This window comes from Rutidosis leptorrhynchoides, chromosome 10 (genome assembly GCF_046630445.1).
Source record: "Rutidosis leptorrhynchoides isolate AG116_Rl617_1_P2 chromosome 10, CSIRO_AGI_Rlap_v1, whole genome shotgun sequence".
Taxonomy (NCBI): domain Eukaryota; kingdom Viridiplantae; phylum Streptophyta; class Magnoliopsida; order Asterales; family Asteraceae; genus Rutidosis; species Rutidosis leptorrhynchoides.
The window spans coordinates 1,558,551-1,584,434 of record NC_092342.1 but is presented as its reverse complement, the minus strand read 5'-3'; the positions used below and the strand labels follow the sequence as shown (position 1 = coordinate 1,584,434).

The 25,884-nt window shown below is 36.4% G+C and overlaps 2 protein-coding genes across 4 annotated transcripts; one reads left to right on the top strand and one right to left on the bottom strand.

Moving 5' to 3' along the window:
* The first annotated feature begins 15,877 nt into the window (after window positions 1-15,877).
* On the top strand, window positions 15,878-20,883 carry LOC139873255 (sn-2 acyl-lipid omega-3 desaturase (ferredoxin), chloroplastic-like). The gene is made up of 8 exons (XM_071861189.1): window positions 15,878-16,452; window positions 17,165-17,254; window positions 18,266-18,332; window positions 18,417-18,509; window positions 18,701-18,886; window positions 19,086-19,166; window positions 19,656-19,793; window positions 20,496-20,883. The coding sequence occupies exons 1-8, from the start codon at window positions 15,956-15,958 to the stop codon at window positions 20,670-20,672; spliced, it is 1,329 nt and encodes a 442-aa protein (XP_071717290.1). The 5' UTR covers window positions 15,878-15,955; the 3' UTR covers window positions 20,673-20,883.
* A 1,245-nt stretch (window positions 20,884-22,128) lies between these two features.
* LOC139872209 (PHD finger protein ALFIN-LIKE 2-like) lies at window positions 22,129-25,288 on the bottom strand. 3 transcript variants are annotated; one of them, XM_071860049.1, is made up of 6 exons: window positions 25,209-25,288; window positions 24,953-25,076; window positions 24,802-24,834; window positions 24,230-24,452; window positions 23,276-23,402; window positions 22,129-22,724 (listed from the first exon to the last, which is right to left on the bottom strand). In XM_071860049.1, the coding sequence occupies exons 2-6, from the start codon at window positions 25,044-25,046 to the stop codon at window positions 22,455-22,457; spliced, it is 747 nt and encodes a 248-aa protein (XP_071716150.1). In that variant the 5' UTR covers window positions 25,047-25,076; window positions 25,209-25,288; the 3' UTR covers window positions 22,129-22,454. The 3 variants fall into 3 exon arrangements, with proteins under 3 accessions (XP_071716150.1, XP_071716152.1, XP_071716151.1); XM_071860051.1 differs by having other exon boundaries at window positions 24,953-25,072; window positions 25,209-25,279; XM_071860050.1 differs by lacking the exon at window positions 25,209-25,288 and having other exon boundaries at window positions 24,953-25,139.
* Between the last annotated feature and the right edge of the window lie 596 nt (window positions 25,289-25,884).

The following is a 25,884-nucleotide window of genomic DNA, read 5'->3' as shown; positions in this document are numbered from 1 at the left end:
CCGTGTAACGCTACGCTATTTTTAATCATTGTAAGTTATGTTTATATTATTTTCATTAATGTCTCGTAGCTAAGTTATTATTATGCTTATTTAATACCGAAGTAATCATGATGTTGGGCTAATTACTAAAATTGGGTAATTGGGCTTTGTACCATAATTGGGGTTTGGATAAAAGAACGACACTTGTGGAAATTAGACTATGGGCTATTAATGGGTTTTATATTAACTAAACAATACCTTGTTAATTTAATATACAAACTTATAATTCGACGTATTTATATATAACCACATACGCTTGACTGGGTACGGTGGGCAGGATATCTATAAATACCAATAATTATTCATTTTACCGGACACGGAACTGGATTAATAGTTAATAGACTTGTTGAAACAGGGGTGAATTACATTCAAGGGTAATTGGTGTAATTGTTAACAAAGTAGTAAAACCTTGGTTTACACGCAGTCGATAACCTGGTGTATTCATTAAACAAAGTATTAAAACCTTGTTACAATTCGAATCCCCAATTAGTTGGAATATTTGACTTCGGGAATAAGAATAATTTGACGAAGGCTTTCGCTCTTTATATTTATGACTGATGGACTATTATGGACAAATCCGTATGGACATATTAAATAATCCAGGACAAAGGACAATTAACCCATGGGCATAAAACTAAAATCAACACGTCAAACATCATGATTACGGAAGTTTAAATAAGCATAATTCTTTTATTTCATATTTAATTTCCTTTATTTTATATTTAATTGCACTTCTAATTATCGCACTTTTATTTATTGCAATTTCATTATCGTTATTTACTTTACGCTTTAAATTAAGTCTTTTATTTATTTTTAATATTTTACATTTGGTTTTAACTGCGATTAAAGTTTTTAAAATCGACAAACCGGTCATTAAACGGTAAAAACCCCCCTTTATAATAATAATATTACTTATATATATATTTGTATTTTTATAAATTTAAACTAATATAGCGTTAAGCTTTGTGAAAAAGATTCCCTGTGGAACGAACCGGACTTACTAAAAACTACACTACTGTACGATTAGGTACACTGCCTATAAGTGTTGTAGCAAGGTTTAAGTATATCCATTCTATAAATAAATAAATATCTTGTGTAAAATTGTATCGTATTTAATAGTATTTCCTAGTAAAATTTAAGCTATTTTATATACACCTCGCATAACATCAATCTTGTTGATGTCAGTTACCAGGTGTTCACCATATGAATGATTTTTATCTCTATGTATGAGATGTATATTGAAATATGAAATCTTGTGGTCTATTGTTACGATTTGATATATATAGATTAAACCTATAACTCACCAACATTTTTGTTGACGTTTAAAGCATGTTTATTCTCAGGTGAATATTAAGAGCTTCCGCTGTTGCATACTAAAATAAGGACAAGATTTGGAGTCCATGTTTGTATGATATTATGTAAAAACTGCATTCAAGAAACATATGTCGATGTAATATATTTCTATTGTAAACCATTATGTAATGGTCGTGTGTAAACAGTATATTTTAGATTATCATTATTTGATAATCTACGTAATGCTTTTGAAACCTTTATTGATAAAATAAAAGTTATGGTTGTTTTAAAAATGAATGCAGTCTTTGAAAAACGTCTCATATAGAGGTCAAAACCTCGCAACGAAATCAATTAATATGGAACGTTTATAATCAATATGAACGGGACATTTCAGTAAAGACCAAAATACCCTTCATTTAACTCAAATTAGAAAAAAATAGAAATCTGTCGCCAGGTCAAGTGCGCGGCGCGCAAACTTTACCGTGCGCGGCGCGCACACAGGTCTGATCAGTTTCCAAGCTTTTCTTTTGCACCACAGTTCACACACCTTATGTACATCATATATACTCCATGTACAATAAATAATCGGGTCTTACAACTCTCCCCACTTAGATTGGATCACGTCCTCGTGATCCGCACCAAATACTAGAAGTTAAGCACTTCTACCTTGAACATTTCCGTCTCCAATGCGGAATTACACATGTAGCAATCACCCGTCCGGGTTCTCACTTCGAACACTAACGCATCATATTACAACATCCGTAGTTCACACTTCCATTCGATCAAAATTTCCACTACTCATACGGAAGTATACCGTGAAAACTTCATAATATTTTTCCAAACCATATCATTCCATCATTTCGACGATATCGGGTAATCAACTCACGAGACAACATAACCACAACCGTTTGCTCCTACGCTGAGTATCCAAACTCGCACCATACACCCCACAATCATCCTAAAAGTAGTACAATTCACCGACAATCATCGTCGTTATGCCTTTCAATCGTGGAATATTCGGGAATCATCCCAACACTTTCCGAGAATCTCTCGTATCCCTCTATCGGGAACCTCGCCATTCCGACTCACGTCGCTAACTACCTTCGCAATTCATTCCAAAGTCCAACTTGGGACTTTTTCGAAGACCACCAAAGCTTTCCTTTCCTAAATAAGCGACACCTGTTCGCTCATCACGTCTATTAAATAGGAACTTTTCCCACATTCTCCTTTACTTAACTCCCCCATTTAGGGTTTTAACCCCTTACTTTCACCGTCGAGATAATAACACCCCACGGAATTTCGACTTTCCACAACGCACATTACCCTTCCGGCGTTGGTCATACTCAATAGTCCTTCCAAGGACTCGCTATAAGATATTCGAACCTCGTGATCCTCGTCACTTAACCACCCGGAACCACACTCTATGGTCCTCAACAAACGTTACGATCCGATTTCCACCACATTACACATTAACCCGAAGATTAATCCAAAAACTAAATACACATTTGCACGCATTTCGAAACGTGCAATACACACAACATCCGAAGTCTATAACGATCACTCAGAATAGGCGAGACCGCCACGTACTCTTCCAACTCCTCTAGGCAATCCTTCTCTAAGAGTCGCCAGTAATAACCAAATCGTCACCCGCGATTTATTAAAATCCCCAAATCCGAGCACAAGAACCTGCTCAATCCCTTACATCGGGAAAAACTCAACTGATCTCGTATCGAGATATCAATCCCTTAGCGTACCCTTACCAAGTACAATGCTAAAAACAACCAAGTCTCAATACTAAACGCATGAAGGTTATTTCACACAAAACTCAAGGTGTACAAAAATGGCTATTGTCACACCCTCGAGTACACGAAAACGGCTATCGTGATATATCCTTAGTGTGCAGAAAAGGCTATTGCAACACTATTACCAATATGTGAGTAAATAAAAAAAAATCGGCTATTACTCACCATCATGTGCACAAAATGGCTATGTGCACAATTCAAACTGGCAATTAACATCATAATCCTACAAGTAACGGTTCTTTCCGAAAACCGCTCACCATCAATCACAACCAAGAGTGGTTAATCGAAGAGCTATTCCTTCCGGATATCACTCATCACCTATCACTAGTCAAACGCAGTCAACCTAGAGATAACCCCAAATAAACACACACGTAATCACCTCGTAGTACACAAAATGACTATTGTGTAACTACCACCCAAAGTATACGATAATGAGGCATCATAGCCTTCCTCAAAGTCCCATTACTCTATTCCCTAAAGGTAACCAAACAGATACCACAATCGAGCCAAGAACCACCCATTTTGCGCATAGACACAACAATAATTCCCTAGAAGAGAATCCGGCACGCACATCCCTTAACCGAGGGATCTTACTTCGCTCGTCGAACACGTCCATTATCTCACAATGAGACTTACCACATTACCACCTCGGTGATAATTTAAATCCAAAAACCACAAGTACAATTTATTCCAAACCGTACTTTTACCAAAATCGACCAACGTAGGTCTCAACACTAGCTTCGAATCCATACGAGCATTGTCCAAATATCACCACACTAGAACACCTTCGTGCGAGAGTACAACTCCCCCACTTAGAACTCCGTTCCGTAACACGTCGTCGAATACTAGCATCCCGTGGAATGACCACTTATCAACATACACAACCAATATCCTCATTGGTCATAGTCCTAGAATTCTTACGAATTCGTCTTCAACAATAAATCTCGACGATAAACACATGCTCACTCTCACGAAAGAGTGACAACTAAATCAACAACTAATGCGCCAAGTCGCATTATCCTAACTCCTACAATAGGGACGAGGTTCACCCGTCTTGCATTTCTTAATATGTACGTCACCCAACCTTGTTCATACTAAGGATTTTAACCTATACTTAAACACTTCGAACGAAGAGTTTACCACGATTACACAAACTTAAAACTGGCAATTCTCTGATTTCTCTAGCTTGTCGAATTTCATCTAGTCACTCATGTACATAAGGGTTTCTCCCCGGTACCCTAAATACAATGTAACTGCAACATCATCGGAGTCGAATACCACGCTAGTAGATATGAAAGAGGCACCTAACGTTGCGTCCCGTAGACTCCATTACCAACATTCATCTAGGCCAAACGCTTGATCTCAAGGGTTTCATCCACCCGACGAACCTCATGGCTCATCAACTTCATCACAAAAGCGAACACGCGCTCACAACCTAACACCAAAGTCCGTTCTCATGGCTTAGTAGAATCATTTACCCCATCGCTAAGAAATGCTTGGTTGCACCAAGTCCTACGCCCTCGTCCATAAATACAACGTCATCATAGGGTGTTTCCATTAGGAATGTCACCCATATCAATACTACGTATTACTGGCATGTATTCGTCCCCAGGGCGCATTTCCACAAGTCAACGACTCAAGCGCTACCCCGGTGCACTAACATCAAAACCACCAACAAACCGAATCTTCACTGAGTTCACTAACCCCGCACACTTGTGAGTACCTTCGAAAAATACGTTCACTTGAGACTAATTAGATCTCGAAACAAAGTCTAAGTCTCTAATACATACACGAATCCATCGGCACACAATAAACAATAATAAGGCATATTTGTACCAAAGATGAAAATACCTGAAGCATCATCATTGGACCCTTGCGCTTCACTGATCATCAGGTAGTCACGCTCTAACCTCCTAACCCGATCGACAAACGATTCGGAACACTCCGACTTTCGGTGTCCCTTCTTTTGGCAAATAAAACACTTAATTGTGCTTAAAGGTACACTCGTACAATCCCGTGCCAAATGACCTCGTCCTCCACACCTAAAGCACGTAGGCCCATAACCTCCCTTACTCCTCTTTTTTACGTTTTCAACACCTTCGGGCGTACTTCTCGCCCTTTTACTAGGAGCACCTCTTGATTCGAACTTTCTCTTACCCAAAGAGTGATCAGCAAATTTTGGAGCACGAGATTCAATCCCCATAGTTGCTCCTTCGTCACCGTCACCTTGAGGTTTAGGAAACCTCTTTTCTAACTCTTCCTTCACGACCTTAGGCACTTGGTCTCGGACCATCTCGGTCACTATTCCCTCAAATGACTCTTGGAGAACTTGCTTAACCTTGTCGGCAAAAACCAAGATATAGCGTTCGAACTCTGCCTCAATCCTTAATGTTAACTCTTCCTTCCTCTCATGAATAGGCGCGTCCGTTCCGGTTCCATCTTTCGTCTTCATTCTAAAGAATGCATATAGATTAAACAACGAAACGAAAGGGAACGACATACATATACCACACCACCCCATCTTGATTGATACTCATCGTACATTGCTTGTTTGACACAACTTGAACCCGTAACAATGGTAGCTAATCATTGTTACGCGAGCACGTCGCATTAACTTGCTAGTACAACGTCTATCTTGCTTGATGATTGCTAACACAACACAAAATAATTAGCGCATGGTTAGTTCACATAAACCTAATCACTAATCAACTCCCAGTCCGACCCGTCTCCTACAAGTCCCACATAAAGCGCATACACAAATAAGTCTAAGTCTAGGCACCTATCTCAAGTCACCTAAATCCCTTAGACCATGCTCTGATACCACTTGTAACGACCCAACCCGTTAACCAACCAAAACTGTGAAATAAAAAAAAATATTCGAAGCAGGCCTGCCCAGGATGGGTGCGCGGCGCGCACCCCTACCTGTGCGCGGCACGCACAGGGCCTGGCAGCCCGCTGTCCAAAATGTTCCATTTTCGTAAAAAGATCTAACACTTCCCATCATTTTTAGGCGAAATGCTTTTCACATCATATTAGTATAAGTAAAACAAGCACGAATCAATGATAAAACGAGTTTTACATTGCGAGGCCCACATATGCCCAAAATGCCATTAAGTACGAAATACGAGTTTCGACCACAAAAAGTTTAATTGCCAAACGTCACTAGAGCATGGTGTTTGGGGTTAAACTACCCAAATCTTGGTCGAACTTCAAAAAAGCTAAAACCCCGAGGCGCCACTAGTCCAAGCGAATAACTTTTCCTTTAACCAAGCCGGATCCTAAAAAGGTAAACAACGAGAGGGTAAGCTAACGCTTAGTGAATGCAATAATTATACATATACATATATAATACACCTACTTGCAAGCACTTACACAATTACCTCATACACGCTAGCAATTTACATAGCATACCATCGCAAGTATAACTCTAAACCCTTCAAGATCACAAGCTAGCACCACAATAGCATATATATAACCCGAATAATATAATATACTACAATACAACGCGTAATTAAGGTTAACAAACACACAAGGGAATGGTACTTCGAATTTCCCATCGGTGTTCATAACAACCGTTAGTATACAACGAAATATATCACTAACCCCGAGGTGACACGGACAACGAAATATCCGTTCAAGCAATCGTTAGTGTACAACAAAATATATTACTAACTCTTGGGCAATTTGGACAACGAAATATCCATCGTTAGTGTACAACGAAATATATCACTAACTCTTGGTGGTATAAACAACATATACCCCGGCCCCTTCCCCGCCCTACAAATAGATACATTATATACACACATGTATAATCATTCTACTCACCTTGGTGCCTTGAACAATGCAATACCAAAATCCGCAATCGTCAATGGAAAGTACCTATTTCATAAATCACACAACAATAATACAATTAGGGTGGATTTACAAACCAACCCAATTTAACACTTAGTGCCATTTCGACCCATTAGCCCTTACTTCCAATTTGACTAAGTCAAATCTCGCCCAAAACACCCATAATCACAATCAACTAGTGATTATGTTCTAACACCACATTTTACTCAAAGTATCATCATCAAAACACATTACTTGCATCATTTGACACAAAACCCAATTTTGACCTAATCTCAAGTCAAAACACCAATTTGCATGTTTACACCTCTAATCACTTATAACCTAAGTTAACTAGTGATTTTAACACCTGAACATGATTATCAACTAATCAAACCCAAAACCCACCAACAGTGGTCATCAACACCATTTACTAGCTTATTTACCCATTTATCAACTAGTGGGTTTTACAATTAAATCAAACTCAAACCCTAACTTGAATATCAAATCTAAAAATTGAAATTCGGAGTTTGAACTTACCAATACTACCAAAAGGTAGCTAGGAGTGAAATGAACAACTTTAACACTAGAGCTTTTGATTGATTCAAGCTCCTTCTTTCCCAAATCACCAAATCTCTCACTAGAAATCTCTCTCTCTCTCTAGGAATGAAATGAGAGAGTTTGTGGACTTGAAATATGATCCAAAATTGGATCCCAAACTGATAATATGGCCACACATTCGGCCTTAAGTGAAAAGACCAAAATACCCTTCATTTAACTCAAATTAGAAAAAAAAACAGAAATCTGTCGCCAGGTCAAGTGCGCGGCGCGCACACTTGACCGTGCGCGGCACGCACACAGGTCTGATCAGTTTCCAAGCTTTTCTTTTGCACCACAGTTCACACACCTTATGTACATCATATATACTCCATGTACAATAAATAATCGGGTCTTACACTTTTAGCGGACAGTTTTCTGACAAAATTTTCTGTATTGTGTTATTTGGTATTTATGGACATAAACTAACTCGTGTATATGTATTTCTCAGGAGAAAAGGAGAAAGAGAAGGTTCAGTGATTAGATAGCTGAACACCTTCCCGTTTGTTGGTATTTGGTGAGTGGGACTAACTGAAGAATATAGTATATAGAAGCATGTTATATTATGATTGTCATGCTTGTTAGATATACTTATTGTTGTGGTTAGTTATTTCTTGTGATGACTGCATGTTAGTTGATGCTTGTCTGCTGGAGCCCGGTGCGTCCCTATTGTGTGGTAGCCTCGGTAGAAGAGATCAACCTACGGGTTGGGTTCCTCTGTGGTAGCCTAGACAATCGTGGTGTATATATATGTGAATGACGCGTCCGTCGCGTGTGGATTATGTATATACATACGGTGGTGGAGGAACTTCTGGTAAGCCCCAGTCTGATCAGCTGGTGGTTAATGGTTTGGCCGAGCCGCCAGAGTCTCTGTAGACAGCACTTGGGTGATGTTTGTATGTTAGACTATGTGACATGATTAGTATAACACTTGTGTATGCTATGGCCTGTAGTTAGTCGTACTCACTTACCTTCGTGCTAATTCCCCTTTATCTCCTCCCTGCAGGTTGTTAGCTTTTGTAGATAGTACTTTGGGAGAAGACGGGCATGATGATGTTATGTTTGACAGGGTTAACTCTGATGTGGTCTTTTGGAATATGAACCGTGTACTTTTGATAACAGAATGTATTTATGTCTTTTCCTGTTAATATGTAATTTGTTTTAATGACACGTGACATCGGTTTGTACAATTGTTGATATCGTATTTAATTAATATTATGCTTCCGCCACGTATAAAAAAAATATTTAGCAGTGTCACACACCTACTTCGGCCTAACGAAAAGGAGAATGACATTTGCTGTCATATAAGGTTTCGGAAAGTGCGGCGTTAATACACGAGTGGTAACTACCATTGTAATAGGAATCAACTAAAAGCGACAATACAAGTTTGTAACATGTCTTTCCAAGATTTGAATCGTACGTTTGCTTGTTCCGTCGGGTTGTGGATGCTGTGCGGTACTCATGTTTAAACGTGTTCCTAAGGCTTCTTGTAAAACTAGAAGTGAAACGAGTATTTCGATCCGGGATAATTGACAATGGTACACCGGGTTGGAAAAGGTTTCTTTAAGATATGTTTGAACAAGTTAGTTAGGGTTCGAAAACGTTTGTTGGAACAAGTTTCTTATCGGCTACTGAAAATGTTCATCAGGGCTATTCACCCTCGTGGCGAATACTAGTAATACGTGAAGAGTCTCTCTCTCCATTGAGAATTTAGATAAAAGGTTTCCTTATACGGAAGTACAAGCGAAAAAGATAGGAGTGAAATTAGAACTTAGAATAGGATGAGTTTACATCTTGAGGTAGCCATATCGCGCATCTAGTGGTCAAATGTTGAGACTTGGTGGAAACTAGATAGTACATGTAGTTGTATAGTTCGGAGTTGAGTAGTAGTTGGCCGTATATCAGAAGCATAAGGATGATAAGTCAAAGAAGGAGGAGGTATCCTAGGATTGTGTGTTATCTAAGGTTCCAGTAATATCAGACGGTAACAGAGAAATAACAGAGTTATGTAACGTGGCACGTGGTGATGAGAAGATTGATGGGGTCCATGATTAAGTGTTCCAATTCTTCAGGCAAAATAACGAATTTCAGTTTCCTTGATTTCTAGTCGAAAGAGGATGCCTTTCAGGCGTTCACGTAGAAATATTTCCATATTTGAGTTCCATTATGTGCTACATGAATTTGACTAGTAAGGTTGGTGTGAATAATCACGTTCAAAGTTCGGACACAGTGAGGTTTAATTCTTCCCTTAGTGAGTTAACGAGGTTAAAGGACGAGCAAAACGAGAAAAGTCGGAAATGAATCTTCGGTAATAACCGGCGAGACCTAAGATTTTACGAATACAAGTCAGAGTCGTGAGGGTTTCCCGATTACATGTGGCTTCGATTTTTGCGAGATTTATTGTAATACCTTGACCACTAACAACATGGTCTAGAAATTGGACTTTGTTTAACCAAAATTCACACTTGGAGATTTTAGCATAGAGTTGCTCTTTTCTCAAGAGTTCGAGCGTAAGACAGAGATGTTGTTCGTTTTCTTCTTTACTTGAATAGATTTAGACATCATCTATAAATACGATAACGGATTTGTCTAGATATGTTTGCATACGCGGTTCAGGAGGTCTATGAATACGGACGGAGCCTTAGATAAACTGAAGGCACTAAAAGAAATTTATAACTATCGTAGCGAGTTCGGAAAGCGGTTTTGGAGATACCTTCTCCCTTAACCCTCAATTGATGATAACCGGAATGGAGGTCGATTTTGGAATACACACGAGATCTTTGCAATTGACCAAGAGGTCATCGGTACGGGAAAGAGGATATCGATTCTTATTCAAAAATTATTTAGTTCACGATAATCTATACACATGTAAGGAATCATTTTCTTCTTAACGAACAGGTTTTGAGCTCCCTAGTTCTATAGGTATCAAGTCAAAATTCAAATTATCTACCCAATAAGTTTAACGTACACCCTCCGATAAAATTTGTCGGTACGCAATAGTTTTTCGTTGGTCACTTGAATGGTATAAGTAGTTTTTAAGGAAAATGGTGAAGCGCAAAGAGTAGGAGTCAAAGCCTTGGATACAAAACATTCATCGGCACCCAAATCGAATAAACAAGAAATATAAGAGTTGTTGAGAAGAAACGTACACGTGACTAGTTCATCCCGGGCATCCTAGGTGTTAATGTTGAAGGCTCATCCGCGCACATTGGGGTTTGCTTTCTTCTTTGGACACACATTCCTAAAATGACCCGGTTGGCCACATTCGAAACAAACACCCGCTTTTGGCGCATTGGGCCCCTTTTGAGCGACGGTAACGGTACTCTTACAAACATGGGCCACATGTCCACTTTCTTGACACTTGATGCAAAATAGATTGCCACATTTTCCATAATGATGGTTGCGGAACTTGTTGCAAAATGGTTTGCTACATTCACCATAATGATGTTTGTGGCACTTGTTGCAAAAAGGTCGAGTTCCGGCATAGCTTTTCCTGCCGCCGGGGGTGAAAGGCTTCTTGGTGGAGTCGTTGTGGTTGTGGTTGCTTGATGGAGAGGCTTCCCATTTTCTTTTGTTGTTACCCGGTTGGTCCTCGTCCGTTGGTGCCGGCGCTTCAATTTCATCCACCGTTTTTATAAATCGGCGGGCCATCGTCAAAGCCTCTTGTAGGTTGGCGGGTCTTGATGGCATTACCCCGTATGGAATGCTCTTAGGGAGGCCATCCATGTAAAATTCAACTCCTTGGGGCCCGGGAGCCATGAGGTTTGGACAAATTGAGGCTAGTTCGGCAAACCGTTGATTATAAGCTTCGAGGTCATTTCGGGCCATTTTTAAATTTCTTGGCCCTTGTTCGAGCCTTCGAGTCTCTTAGCATGGGAAGTATTCGGTGATCATTCTTTCTCTTAATTCGGTCCAAGAGAGTGTATGGGCTTCATCGGTACCCACCGATTGTACATACATGTTCCACCATGAGAGAGCAATACCGGCGAAAGCGAGGGTGGAAAACTTGACCTTATCTTAGTCCTGACAGCCGCTTATGCTAAAAATGGATTCCGTTTGTTCGAACCATCGGGTGAGAGCAACTGGTCTCTCGGTTCCATCGAAAGTGGGAGGTTTGTACTCCATGAAGTTTTTGTAGGAGCACCCCTCGTTTGAATCACCGGCTACATGATTGTTGTTGTTGTTGGAGAAGTGACCGGCCACGGCCGCACCCACGGTGGTGGCTATCATTCGTTGAAGAGCTTGTTCTAGAGTTTCGGGAGGAGTATTGTGTTGACTTTGGTGAGCCATTGTTCCTTGAAAACATAAGAATATCGTGGATTAGTATTCTCAATAATACTAACCGTGATATGGAAATAAGGATGAAGAGAAATTTTTCCTTGACTCTCCTTAAATTCTTTATGTCGTAATATCGGAACATCCATATGAGTCACTGTAATATAATCCCGGCAATTATATTACCCTAATTCATATGTTCATTCGACATTATTTCACAAAGTCAAGGTGGCGTGCCAATCAAATTAAATAACGCGAGATTAAGATAGAATAAGAGTTAGGTATGAATAAAAGAGTTTGAGTATAAATGCACAAGTAGTCAAGTAATTCCTACTTCAAGTCTATATGCCGGTTGTAGTCTAGACTCACTAATGTACCCTATGACTCGGGGTTGACACCAATGAACTCTAAATCCCTACAACCAATGCTCTGATACCATCTGTAGCGACCCGACAAAATCGTCATTGACGGCGTCGTCTACTTAGGTCCCGTTACGTGGTCATAAGTCTTTAAAATGACGTTTGACCAAAATATGTCGCATTCATTTCAAATGTAAAGATATTTCAAGTTTACAAAAATAGTTCAACGACTAGTTACATTACAACGTTTAAATTACAAATGAAACCTATGCGACACAATTTAAAAGTAAGTCAAAAGACGCTCCATGTATGCATATATACTCGACATCCAAAGCAAGTATCAAAATAGTGAGCGGAAGCATGTAACACATATCGTTCAAGGACCTGAACAAAATATAGAAATCTGTCAACGAAAACGTTGGTGAAATCATAGGTTTAAGTAAGTGAGTAAGTAAAATGAACCACAAGATTTATAACATTTCAATAATAGTAAACCATTCCAAAAATTGTTATCACAAGCACCCAATTATCAAGGCTTAACTTTCCATCCATAGAACCCCATCACAATAGTGTTAGAACATACACTGTTTCTCGAAAATATATTTCATCCGAAGTAACGGTAGCGAACCGTCCGAATGAGGGTTTGTCAAACCCATATGGCCATACAACATAAGTTCTCGCTTACACCCGGCAAGTGGTACTAATGATAATCGAATTGAGGATTTTGATCTAACTCGTATGTAGAATGTTTGTTTTCATACTTGTGTTCACTTTGTAAAATGAAACGTTTATGTTTTCTCATCCCAAATGTAAGTTTAAAAGAGTAAAAGTGGGACTATGATCTCACCTTGAGTGCACGAGAATAAATATACTTCACAAAGTTAACGTGTGTAAGAACGAACGCTAGTCTTGACCTAAACAATAGGTTGTATCAATATCGGTAAAGTATAAAGTCGGTCAAAGTGTTCAATTAGTCCTATGGCTCGTTACGACTCGATTAATATAGCATGTGAGTCAAATTGTCAAGTTTCATGCAAGATATAAGTATAAATGCAAGTTAGAACGATTGCATAAGAGTTTGGTTAAGTTTGACTAAAAGTCAAACTTGGTCAAAGTGAAAGTCAACGGGGTCGGGTCAGGTTTCCGACCATTACACATAAAAACGTAGTCATATATAAGCATGTTGGCAAAATTTCATGTTAAACGGAGTTGCGAGTAAGCGGGAACGAACCTTGAAAAATCAAAAAAAATTGGGACAAAAGATTTCTCGCTATAGTGAGATTTTGTGCACACCAGGGCTCGCTATAGCGAGGCCCCTGGTTTCGGGTGCTGTTAACTTCAAATAACTATAAATCGAGAACCGTAAACATTCAAAACACGTATCTTATATCGTTGGAAAGGTAATTTAACGAGGAACACAACTAGGCACTTATCATCCAACAATAACATCATTTACAATAACCGAAAACTCGTCAAGTGATCGTTAAATGTTCATAATCAAGTTTCAAGTTCTTAAAATGCATTTCATGATTCGGGCAACCAATTTACATGCATGATATGCCGTTTCGAAGGTAATTAAACATACAATACAACTAAACACTTACTAACAACATCTCATGTCATTCAAGGCATCAAAAGTCCATTTTAAAGTTCATCAAACCCTAACCCAAAATCGCAAAATCAATAATCATGTTTATGAAGTTTTCTTAATCAACCTATACATCAAATTGAAGCTAATGATGTTAGTAACACATTTAATACATGAAATTTAACATAATGACAACATTTAATCAACCAAAACTCAAGATTAAACAGACTCATTTCAAGTTCATGCTAGTTTATGCAAAACAACAAGATCGAGCAAATAAACCATATATTCATGCTAGACACGAGCCATAGATACTAACTAACACACTTTTAAGTTTAAAGGTCTAATTTATGAAAATTTGAGATTTTGAAAAGCTTACCCCAAGTAGTGAAATTGGTACCAAATTGAAGAGGATGAAGAGAGGATCACGAATATGCAATTTGTTTTGATGTTTGCTTGTTAGATTTGAAATGGATGATGAATTAGTGAAGTTGGATGAAGATGGTGTTCTTGAACTAGAGAGAAAAGATGAGAGGTGGAGTGGAAGTGAAATGAATGGATGAGATGGTGGGTTGACTAGTTGACCTAGTCATCTAGTTTGCCTACTAGCCAACTTTGGTCCCTCGAGTTTAAAGCGGGTGCGTGAATTAATCAAACGAATTATTTTAAAAATGCTAGAATAAACGGGAGATGTTATAATCGAATAACGGAAATATCACGAATGTTAGTTGACGAAAGACACGAATTTAGGTAACGAAAGATATTATTTAAAAAAAAAAAAGACGGTGTTAAAATAAATTTAACGGAAAAATGCGAGATGTTACATTTGACCTCCACTCTTCAAACGAACTGTGTAACATATTGGATATATTTTTGACTATGACTCGTGAACATATTGATTTTAATTGATATATATTGGTTTTAATTGTTTGTTGACTATGACGTGTTTTTGTTTAATTTTGTATCGATTGTCCTGTTAATCTTCAGATCTATTAATGTTATTATTTTTTTCGCAAATAAAAAATATAGATGGATAATATAGATATTATTTATATTTATATTTATATATTATCTAATAGACAAAAATGGTGAATAGTAATTATGAACATTTTCGTCCTTTCACCTTTTTTTTAATTCTAATTAAATTTCACTACACCAACAAAGACCCCCACACTTTTTTTCAAATATTCAAATCGTCTCCCCAAACAGGGGGTAAAGTGTCAAATAACAATTTTTATAAAAAATCTTAAATAAACTCCATTCAAATATTCAACGGGTCATATCTTCTCGCTCGCAACGAGTTAAATTTTTCCGACACCATCGTTAAACTCGAAATAATTTTAGGAACACAATGTCACTAACTATACGCAAAACGGACGCTTTTTTAAAAAACGCTAAATATTTGCGTTAAATTTTTAAAAGTCGATAATTACATAGCTAAACGCGGAGATGGACATATATTGTTAATTTAAAATAACATTTAAATCTTTCGCGGGTTATACCTCTTAGTTCGACTCGAGTTGCGCTTCAACGACATCATTCTTTAGTCACGAAATAATTTTACAAACTAAACGCAATAAAATACATTGAAAACCGAACCTCCGGCGCGAAGCGAGGGTTCAACAACAACTAGTTTATTTTATTTTATCATCAAAATGATATCATATTTATATTTATGTTGTTTGATGACCAAAGGGCATTTGGCCTAGCGGTATCGTGGTGGCCCTCCAATCAAGAGGTTGAGGGTTCAATTTTCACTTGGGACATATTCGTGGTTGTAAATATTCGTGTTAGTGGTGTGTGTGGGTTTGACTTTAAAAAAAAAAAAAAAAATTACGTTGTTTGATAAATTCACTATCTATCAAGTAGCATAATGCATAATTGGAAATATCTATCACCCGTAGACCAAGTTACAAGATTTTTACCAAGTTGAACGTCTCAATCTCAAGACTTTTAGTATCTAGTTGTGTCCCGTACCATTGGATGTTGCGCCCCATTGGCCCTTCTTGGGTGATCTCTGCCTCTGATATTTTATTTTTAGAATTTTTTATTTACCTTTTTTTATATATAAATATAAATATAAATATATATACACGATTCATTCATCTAGGGTTTAAGTGGGTGGGAGGAGAGAACAGAACACCGTCTTTGTTTTTCTGGGTCTCTCTATCACAATGGCTGCAGGATTGGTGTTATCAGGTTGTGCCGTTAAACCTTTTACCCAATCTTTAGCCATACCCACACAACGGTTTTTCCATAAAACCAAAAACCCTTCAAAGATTATTCATTTAGACAATAAAGATCAAATCTTTTTATCAAACCCAGATGGGTTTTCTAAATGGGCAGTTAAAGTAAGTACCCCATTAAGGATTCCATCGATAGATGAACAAGATTTTAAAACCAGATTTTATAAAGACATGTCCAAGGAAGAAGAAGAATTTGATGCAGGGGCACCACCACCATTCAAATTGGCTGATGTTAGGGCTGCTATTCCAAAACATTGCTGGGTTAAGGATTCATGGAGGTCAATGAGTTATGTTGCAAGAGATGTTACTATTGTTCTTGGGTTAGCTGCTGGTGCTGCTTATCTTAACAATTGGCTTGTTTGGCCACTTTATTGGGCTGCTCAAGGGACCATGTTTTGGGCTCTTTTTGTTCTTGGTCATGATTGGTAATCAGTGATATCTCTCTTCTCTTCTACTTGACATTAATTTTGAATTTCTGTTACTTGTTTTTTTGACTCTTTACATGTCAAAGTGGGCATTTTAGAGTTCAAACTCAATAAATATCCATCTAGATGAAGAAGAACCGTGATCCTAATTTTAAATAAGACGTTATTTTCTACTAATTCTTAACCATAAATGTAGCAAAACTCTCATTAATGTTGTATTACAAAAAAATTCAACCTTTGACTACAAAAACCAAAAGAGTATGCTTCATTTTTTGATTTTGATATTGATATTGGTATTGGTATTGGTATTGATATTGTTCTTCTTCTTGTTGGTTCAGGCTCTCATTTTTTGATTTGTTATGATTCGTAATATAATATAAATATAAATAATTCATCTCTTGGCTTTTACATTACTCATAATTTTTTGTTATCAATGTCAAAATCAGTTACCACATTTGAAGACTTGTAATGTCCGCATAAGAAACTAGTTACATTTACGATTCAAACTTGAGTTTTTAATGGTCCAAGTAGTCATATAAAAAGTCTGCTACTTGTATGTACCCATTGACTATTTTTAACCTTTTTTAAATTTATATGAAAGGCATCATAATTGTACCAGAAAGAATCAAGCATTTGATAGTTGAAGTCAATGGTGGAACATTAGATAGAATCTTTTGGTTTTTGATCCTGTTTGTGTTGTTTTGGTTTGTAGCGGGCATGGAAGCTTCTCAAGCAACCCTAAGCTGAATGGTGTAGTTGGCCATATTTTACATTCTTCAATTCTCGTGCCTTATCATGGATGGTATCAATGCCTCTTTAAATAACTCCACTTTGACCAATTCTACACTTTTTTTTTTTTTTTAATCTTATACAGTATTATACTACAGTATGTGTTGTAAATTATAACTTATATTATATATATATACATATGCTGTTTCTGTTCTTCCGTCCAGGTCAAGGGGTGGATGTCAGCGTATGCATACACATATTCTGATAAAAACTTATGTTTAAATCATATAAAGTAAACGTCCCCTAAAAATGTCAGTATAATTCATATCATTTAAAATTATCAGTGTAATGCATAATATAATATAAAAAAATCTGGATCATTCTTTGGTTTGCTGATTAATGCCGTCTGCTGACATAAGTGAGACAAATGGTCGATAAGATAGACACACTTATTTTATTTTTGATCATACAATAGAAGTAACAGTATTTAGATAGTATTGAATCATTGGATTTTTTTTTATCTTGACGCTTATTGATAAAGAATAATAATTATGTTACATCCATTAGTTAGGAACTGACTCTAATTATAGGTGTGATTAACCAGACCTTCTCCCTAATGGCTAATGTACAATATGTTTGACTTTTCTAACACTTAAAAGTAAGAATTCTAGTTACGTTCTAAAACAAGTACTCGTATTAATCACATAAACCATTTTGTTATCTTGTTAATCGTCCTTACGACTTTACAAAAAAACCAACATTAAAAATCTTTGCATAGTTCCATATACTCGCAAATCTGGGATCAAAAATCTGTACACGATAAAAAGAGATGAGAAGCTGTTAGATAAATCTGGTTAAGGGTGTATACAGAATCATATGTGGATACGACAGATATACTGATCTTGCTGTCTTGATCAAATGAATACGATTCTCCAAATAATTGATGGATTTCGTACCATTAGAATCATGAATGGATGATACTGATGATCACAAATATACATTGTGATTCGAAGATGTTATGCTTTAAATTGCCGAATTAGAGTTTTTATTTTTTATTTTTTATGAACATTAATAAATATGACAGGAGAATTAGCCATAGAACGCATCATCAAAATCATGGACATGTTGAAAACGATGAGTCATGGCACCCGGTATGTGTCACTCACTATTAGCTCTAAGTTTTGACTTTTTCCTTGAAAAAGTCAAACCAATTTTGATTTGTTGTCTTATTATAGTTATCTGAGAAAACATTCAAGAGTTTGGATTGGATAACACGAACACTTCGCTTCACCCTCCCTTTTCCAATGCTTGCTTATCCCTTTTACCTCGTAAGTTTGCATCTTTTGTAACCATTCGTTCAAATGAATACTTTGCCGTTTCCCTTTTTTTCTTTTGTGGATTTACATTCCATGCATTGTTTTTTGATTTTATATATATATATATATATATATATATATATATATATATATATATATATATATATATATATATATATATATATATATATATATATATATAGTGGAATAGATCTCCAGGAAAGACTGGTTCACACTTTGATCCAAGTAGTGATTTGTTTGTACCGGTTGAGAGAAAAGACGTTATTACTTCAACAATTTGTTGGACAACAATGTTTGCATTGCTAGTTGGTTTGAACTTTGTTGCTGGTCCAATGCAAATGCTAAAACTCTATGGCATTCCATATTTGGTAATATTCATGTCTCCCGGTCTTATATTACGATTTTGATGTTGTTGTTGCTGTTAAAAGTTAAAAACATTATCGCGGGCTTCTTCTAAAATTAGGTAAAGCAAAGCAAAAAAAAAAAAAAATATATATATATATATATATATATATATATATATATATATATAATATCTGATTCGGGATGATTTTGGTTTGATTTCAGATAAACGTGATGTGGTTAGATTTTGTTACTTACCTGCATCACCATGGTCATGAAGATAAACTTCCATGGTATCGTGGAAAGGTATCCACCACCCTTTTATTGCTTTCCTATTATTTGGTAATATAAAGTCCTCTACATTCTTCCTTGATTTATTTATTTTATTTTTTAAAAATATTGTTACCACAACCCCCAGTGGCAAATTCTCTTAAAACACGTATGTACTTATTTTGTGTAAAATTTCATTCAAGTATTATGTCTATTTACTTACTTAGTTTCATCATTACAAAGTATCATTATTGCGGGTGTTTGTCCACAAGATTTGCCGTGTTAGTTGAAGAATGTTGAAGAGTTAACAACTTGGATCAATAATAACTTAATTAGTTGTGTGTTCCATTAATGAATGGTTCATCCTGACTGACTGAGGCCATGTTTGTTTTCAACTTAATGGACTTAATAGAATGAAACTTATTACAGAAAGTCATAGAGGAGTGTTTGTTTTTGACTTATTAAATAAGACACGTCTTAATGAAAAGAACTCAAATGTGAATTTCTAATTATTATTATTTGCAGGAATGGAGTTATCTAAGGGGAGGGCTGACTACAATTGATCGTGATTATGGGTGGATTAATAATATTCATCATGATATCGGGACTCATGTCATTCACCATCTCTTCCCTCAGATCCCACATTATCACTTAATTGAGGCGGTAAATATCCCCATTCCCATCCCTTCATGCATTCAATTTCAGACCACTCATGATCCTTTTCTTTGTTTACTATATAATTATATATGCAGTTTAAGAATTTAAATATTCAACTTATAAACTAACAACATAACTATCATCATTTTATCAACTGAAAGTTTTCCAAATTTAGTTACGCAGAGTTTAGGTTCAACTTCGGTCAACTTATATATTCTTAAAGATGAAACGGAAGGAATAAATAAATAGTAAATACTATTTGGAAACCAATTCGATTATTATGCATGTATATAGTAGGTATAATATTCTAATTTCTCGTGGACTACCTGTCTTACAAAAGTTTGGTTAAAAGTTCAAGCTGTATTCTATGTAAAAAAGAAGTAAATTGACTTTTTTGTCAAACCTAGCTCTACTATTTTCAAATTGTTATATCCTTATACTATGGTTTAAAAAAGGGTTTTTCTATCGTGCCTTTTCATGATAGTATGACCATGTATTTAGTAGTATATCTAAACTTTCTTTATAATAAAATTTAAACAATTAGTTGCAACATTTGACATGTATGTATACTACTACTGTGTTATAATGTTTACACTAGCTGTATGGTATACTCCTGATTTATAGCTACAGTATGAAGCATGAATTATGCAGTCATGAATTTGTACTTAAAATGTGTTGTTGTGTTGATGATCTCTTTTTAACTTATAGACGGAAGCTGCAAAGCCGGTGCTGGGAAAATACTATCGAGAACCAAACAAGTCATGGGCACTACCTTTCCACCTATTCGCTGAACTAATCACAAGCCTTCAAAAAGACCATTTTGTTAGTGACACTGGAGATGTTTTGTATTACCAAACTGACCCTAATCTTACCCACAAAAATTAAATAGGTAGACATTATTGATAATTACTTGTCAATTCTTTTTTTTGCTATGGCTGATGATCCTACTGTGCATTCTTTCACACAACATTCTTTTAAAAAAGTGTTGTTTGACATCGTGTCAATAGGGTCTATAGATATTAGTTTGTTCGTTTAACTATATACTGTATTACTTTTTATTTTATTATTATTATTTTTTTGATGTAACATTAAAACATGGATTATGATTGTGAATTTAATAGAATAGGAAGGAAGGAAATTTGGTCACCTTTAGCTATTGTGGTTGTTGCTGCTTGCCGCTAGTACTGCAACTGCTACTGTTAGTTCTATTAATAATAATAATAATAATAATAATAATAATAGTAGTAGTAGTAGTAGTAGTAGTAGTAGTAGTGGTGGTGGTGGTGGTGGTGGTGGTGGTGGTGGTGGTGGTGGTGGTGGGCGGCGGCGGGGGCGGCGGCGGCGGCGGCGGCGGCGGCGGCGGCGGCGGCGGCGGCGGCGGCGGCGGCAGCAGCAGCAGTAGTAGTAGTAAATGAGATTTCTAATCATCATATATAGTCTTTTTTAACTGAAAAGATGATCTCAACAGCAGCACTGCATGGCTGCCGTTTCAACCGTTGCCAGTGAAAGTCGGTTAGATCCGACCTATAGGCAAAGGTTGTCAGTTTGTTTGTGGTTTAGTTTAAAACGTTACATAGCTATTAATGGATTTGCAAGAGTTTTAAATTCTGTTTCATCATGATAATGAAAATCAGTGGCCGAATTATTTAGCGCCGTTGGTGGCCAGAATTTCCACCACCACCGGCAGGATTCACCCCAAATATCATTAATTATTAAATTAATTAATTAATGGCAAAAAGAATTTCATTTAGTGGCATGGTATTTAACTTGGGAGATGCTTTTTTCTTTTTTTTTCAATCATGCATGTAGGTGGAAATGATTTTGCTTTTTGTTAACTGGGTTGAATGATTTTGCTTTTTGTTAACTGGGTTGAATGATTTTGCTTTTTGTTAAATGGGTTGAATCGCTCTTCTATGTGTATATAAATAATTTATGTGTTTTAATTTTTCTGATTTGGGTTTCGCTTTTCAATTTTCAGTTCATATTTCAATTTCGAGTTTCCATTTTCTAATTCGTGTTCTGTTTTTCATTTTGCGTTTTAGTTATCAGTTTCGTGTTGTAATTTGTTGATTAGCGTTTCGGTTTTCAATTTTGCATTTCAGTTTTAAGATTCGCGCTTCAGATTTCAGTTTTGTTTTTAGTTTTTAGTTTTAAGTTTTGCGTTTCAGGTTTCTACTTTGCATTTCAATTTTCTAATTTTTAGTGTTTCACATTTCAGTTTTTAGTTTCGTGAAATACAAATACAAAACTGAAACGCAATGTGTTGTATATATAAAAATGAATGAGTAAAATGTGAAACCATTTTACTTTAATTGAAAAATAAAACGTGAAACTAAAACAAGAAACTAAAACTGGACGTTGTATCTTTACAAAAGACACCACTATAAGGGGCGTATGTCATGATCACACAAAACGACCCTGCTGAATCTTTACACCAACCCAAGAGATTCTCATATAAAATATATATATAAGTAGTAACATAAAAAAGATGGATCCCAGAGAGCATGAAATTAAGGCTTGTTCATCATTTCAACCCCTTTCTTTGATCATCTGTTATAAAATACTAGTCAGCAAGACAACAATTTTTCAAAAGGTAACATGGCAAGAGCTGTTAATGTTATTCCTCAAAGCTGTTTCAGTTGCAACAAGTAGACGAACTACATATGGCTAATTGATAGGAGGTTGTTGTTTGATGCAAGAGGGGCATTTGTAGTGGTTGATGGCGTCGGCCTTGGCAGGGGTAATTTTGACGCATTTACCGTGATACCATCTTTCACAAACGTCGCACCCAATCCAGAATTCATCAGCATTATTGTAATTTCCACCACACCTACCACACTCTGTGTCACCATGTTCATCATCCTCCTCCTCCTCCTCTTCTTCTTCTGCTACTGCTGTCTTTTGGATGATTCTTTTCACCTGCCCATCACTTGATCTCTGTGCACAGATGATCCAACTCATTTGTCAGATTTATTTAGATGTTGATCAGTGAAATAGTAGTAAACATTCTCTTTTATTTCCAGTCAAATCAAATAGTACGAGTACATGGTTACGGGTACCTATGTATAGGAGCACAATGGATGAGTATAGGTAGGTTCATCAGTCAGTACATGAGTTGGGGGTTGTTGGTGTGTGTGTGTGTGTGTGGGGGGGGGGGGGGGGGGGGCTATGATAATCGTACTGCAAATCACGGGGATAACTTCTTTGCAAAATGCATCCACGAGTTGTTAAATAATTGGGTTGATATTTTTTATCCAAAAACACTTCTTAGCCAACTATGCAAATTTCAACCTGTTTAGCAGTTCGATTGATAAAAAGAAAAAATGTAGCCCAAATCAACCTATGCATAAGTAAATGGATCAATAAATATTTCACTCTACACCTACTCCCAATAGACACTTTTTTAAAATTAAAAAACTCTACTCCTAGTCAGTCTCATGCAAAAATGTTGCGGTTATTTTTAAATGCATTCAACTAATCTCACTCACCTTTAGATTACTTGCAATTTGTGGTGGTGGTGTTGGTGCAGTGGGCTTGTCTTTTACAACCAGTTTCTTTTGTGATACAACTTCAAAGACAGTGGGCATGTCATTAATCAGGTTGAACAAACGTTTCCTGTTACACACAACAACACAAACAAGGCGATATAGTAACATGAATGAGTGAGCCATTGAAATTACATTACAGTGCTTTTTTGTCAAAAGAGCCACAACCACATATATATACAAATATCAGAATATAATTCCATGGCATGAAACCTAAAACATATGCAAATACATTGTGGTTCACCATCTCAATCTTGTTTGGTTCGTTGGTTGAGTGAACCCGCGTTTTCTTATTTATTCTTTTAGAACGGGAAAAGCTCACACACCACAAACCACCTATAATTATATACAACTACTACATCTCATAGACACTACTACTCTTGTCTCAAGTGAGACTTGAACCCATAATATGGACGATGGGACACTCAGTTATGTTAATGACAGAGTTGGGATATATATTAACTGAATGAAATTGTGATATTGACGAAACATAATAAAATAGAGCCAATTTGAGCAATTACGAACAAGTTTCAAGAGGGAGTTAATAAGGAAGGTTGAAGCTAATATAGGTCACAGGTTGAGGACGGGAAAGGAAGTCTATGAGATAGAATTATTATTGGTTAATGAAATGGTGTCCAAATTTAAGCTGAATTTAGTTCATGAGATGTCAACTATAAACTCCAGATGATGTCAGCTATAAACTCCATCAAATTGGAATTCTAAGTAGTATCTGCTACGTATTGTACAAGACTGACTTTAGAGAGAATCTCAGATGAATATGAATTCACAAATTAACGTAATACCAACATAATATATATATATAGACAACAAGGCCCCCCAACAGAAAGTAGGGAAAATAAATGAAAAAGGTCCATGTAAAAAGAAAGTAAAAGGTACCTTTGATTAAAATTTAGGGTGGCTCCAATAAAAAAAGCGACAGAAAGCAGCCAAGAGTCACTGTGGACGGCAACAAGTGAGAGCCAGTCTTTGCGGTTCATGCCATCTCTTGCAAAGTTAATACCAAGTGCTGGCTCAGGATACTCTGGAGGTACTTCCTCTGCTGGAACACTCACTTCCCATTTCTCATTTGGATGTCCGTACAGACACAAGTTTTCTATTTCTGAAAATACCATCAAATTTATCAACATGCATGCAACCTTTACCATCTAACTAACAAACATGATTCATATACTACTACTACTACTCCTCTAGAACATGATGATGATTACGGAGTATTATTTAGTGTAAAGTTACTACTTTTCATGACCCTGAATTATACCCAAATTTGGAGTTTCAAACTTGTCCTGACCTAGAAACCAGAATTACCCATTTCGCTCAACACCATTAGTAAGTACTAAATAATTATTCATATTTTTAAAGAATTACTATATATTATATTATTAACTTGCGATCTGCAACTAAGCGATCTGCAATTAAGTGGAGTAATAAAAAATGAAACCCGGAATTACCTGGGTCACAAATTCCATAAAATTCATCAACATCTGCGCATGCATATAAAATTATTATTAAGTTGTTGTTGTAATATTAAATTAAATTAAACAAGAAAGTCGGTAACTTTAGAAATAAAGGGTGATTAAAATTGAAATCAGGGTTCATTACCGTAAGTTAAAGCACGAACTATGGCGGCACGACGACCAGTATAATCTTTGAAGATCTCTTCAACCGAACGAACAGGACCACAACCCATTTCCATTTTAGTATAACTTTATATTCCCCTGTCTGTCTATTTTTACTTTATAAATTACTATAAATTTATTTAATTGTGTAGAATTATCTGTAAATAATTTATACGGAGTATCTATATCTATATTTATGTATAAATAAAATACAAATTCAAATAAAATAAAATACTAACCGAAAGAATCAAGATCAAGATCCGGATAAAAGTAATTTCTTGTTTGTCAATTGTGTTACGGAGTAGTTTTCAGCAGCGATCCACAAGTAGTATAACAATATTAATATTAATTAATTATTATTTATATTTATATAAATTCTAAATTAAATAAATCTGAAACTTCTATCTTTTTTTTTTATTTTTTTATTTTTTTTACATCAGTTTGAAATCACCCATAAAACTAAACCACTCACGCGTTCATCTCTCATAGTTGTATGACCCGCCATCAATTACTGTCCCGAAGGAAACCCGAACAAATCCGAAAGCATGACCATTAAAAACCCACATGCTTGCTGCCCTCGCACTAAGCGAAAGGCGACATGTGTGGATACTTCAGGTCAGGGATAACATCAAGTGCAATCTAGCAGCCCAGCGAAGTCGAACTCATGACCTCTCGCTAAAAGAGGTAGACCACTACCAGTTGAACTACAACTCAATGTTAATCTGAAACTTTGTATTTCAGACTTTTTTATTTTATTTATTAACTTTTCTTCCGTTTTTCCCCACCACTCTTCACCGGTGGTTTCGTAATTTTGGGCGACCTTTCTTGATGGTATCGGTTGCAGGCGGCGAACGGGTGGTTTTATCCACATGCGTTCTACGATATGATGTCGTTTAGGTGGGTTTTTCGGTCTTC

Coding starts and splice junctions, on each gene's coding strand:
- LOC139873255 (XM_071861189.1), top strand. CDS start 15,956: ATGGCTGCAGGATTGGTGTTATCAGGTTGTGCCGTTAAACCTTTTACC. Junction 18,887..19,085: donor TCTATGGCATTCCATATTTG/GTAATATTCATG, acceptor GTTTGATTTCAG/ATAAACGTGATGTGGTTAGA. Junction 19,167..19,655: donor TTCCATGGTATCGTGGAAAG/GTATCCACCACC, acceptor TATTATTTGCAG/GAATGGAGTTATCTAAGGGG.
- LOC139872209 (XM_071860049.1), bottom strand. CDS start 25,046: ATGGAAATGGGTTGTGGTCCTGTTCGTTCGGTTGAAGAGATCTTCAAA. Junction 24,835..24,952: donor AGTTCGTGCTTTAACTTACG/GTAATGAACCCT, acceptor ATGCATGCGCAG/ATGTTGATGAATTTTATGGA. Junction 24,453..24,801: donor TTATGGAATTTGTGACCCAG/GTAATTCCGGGT, acceptor TGGTATTTTCAG/AAATAGAAAACTTGTGTCTG.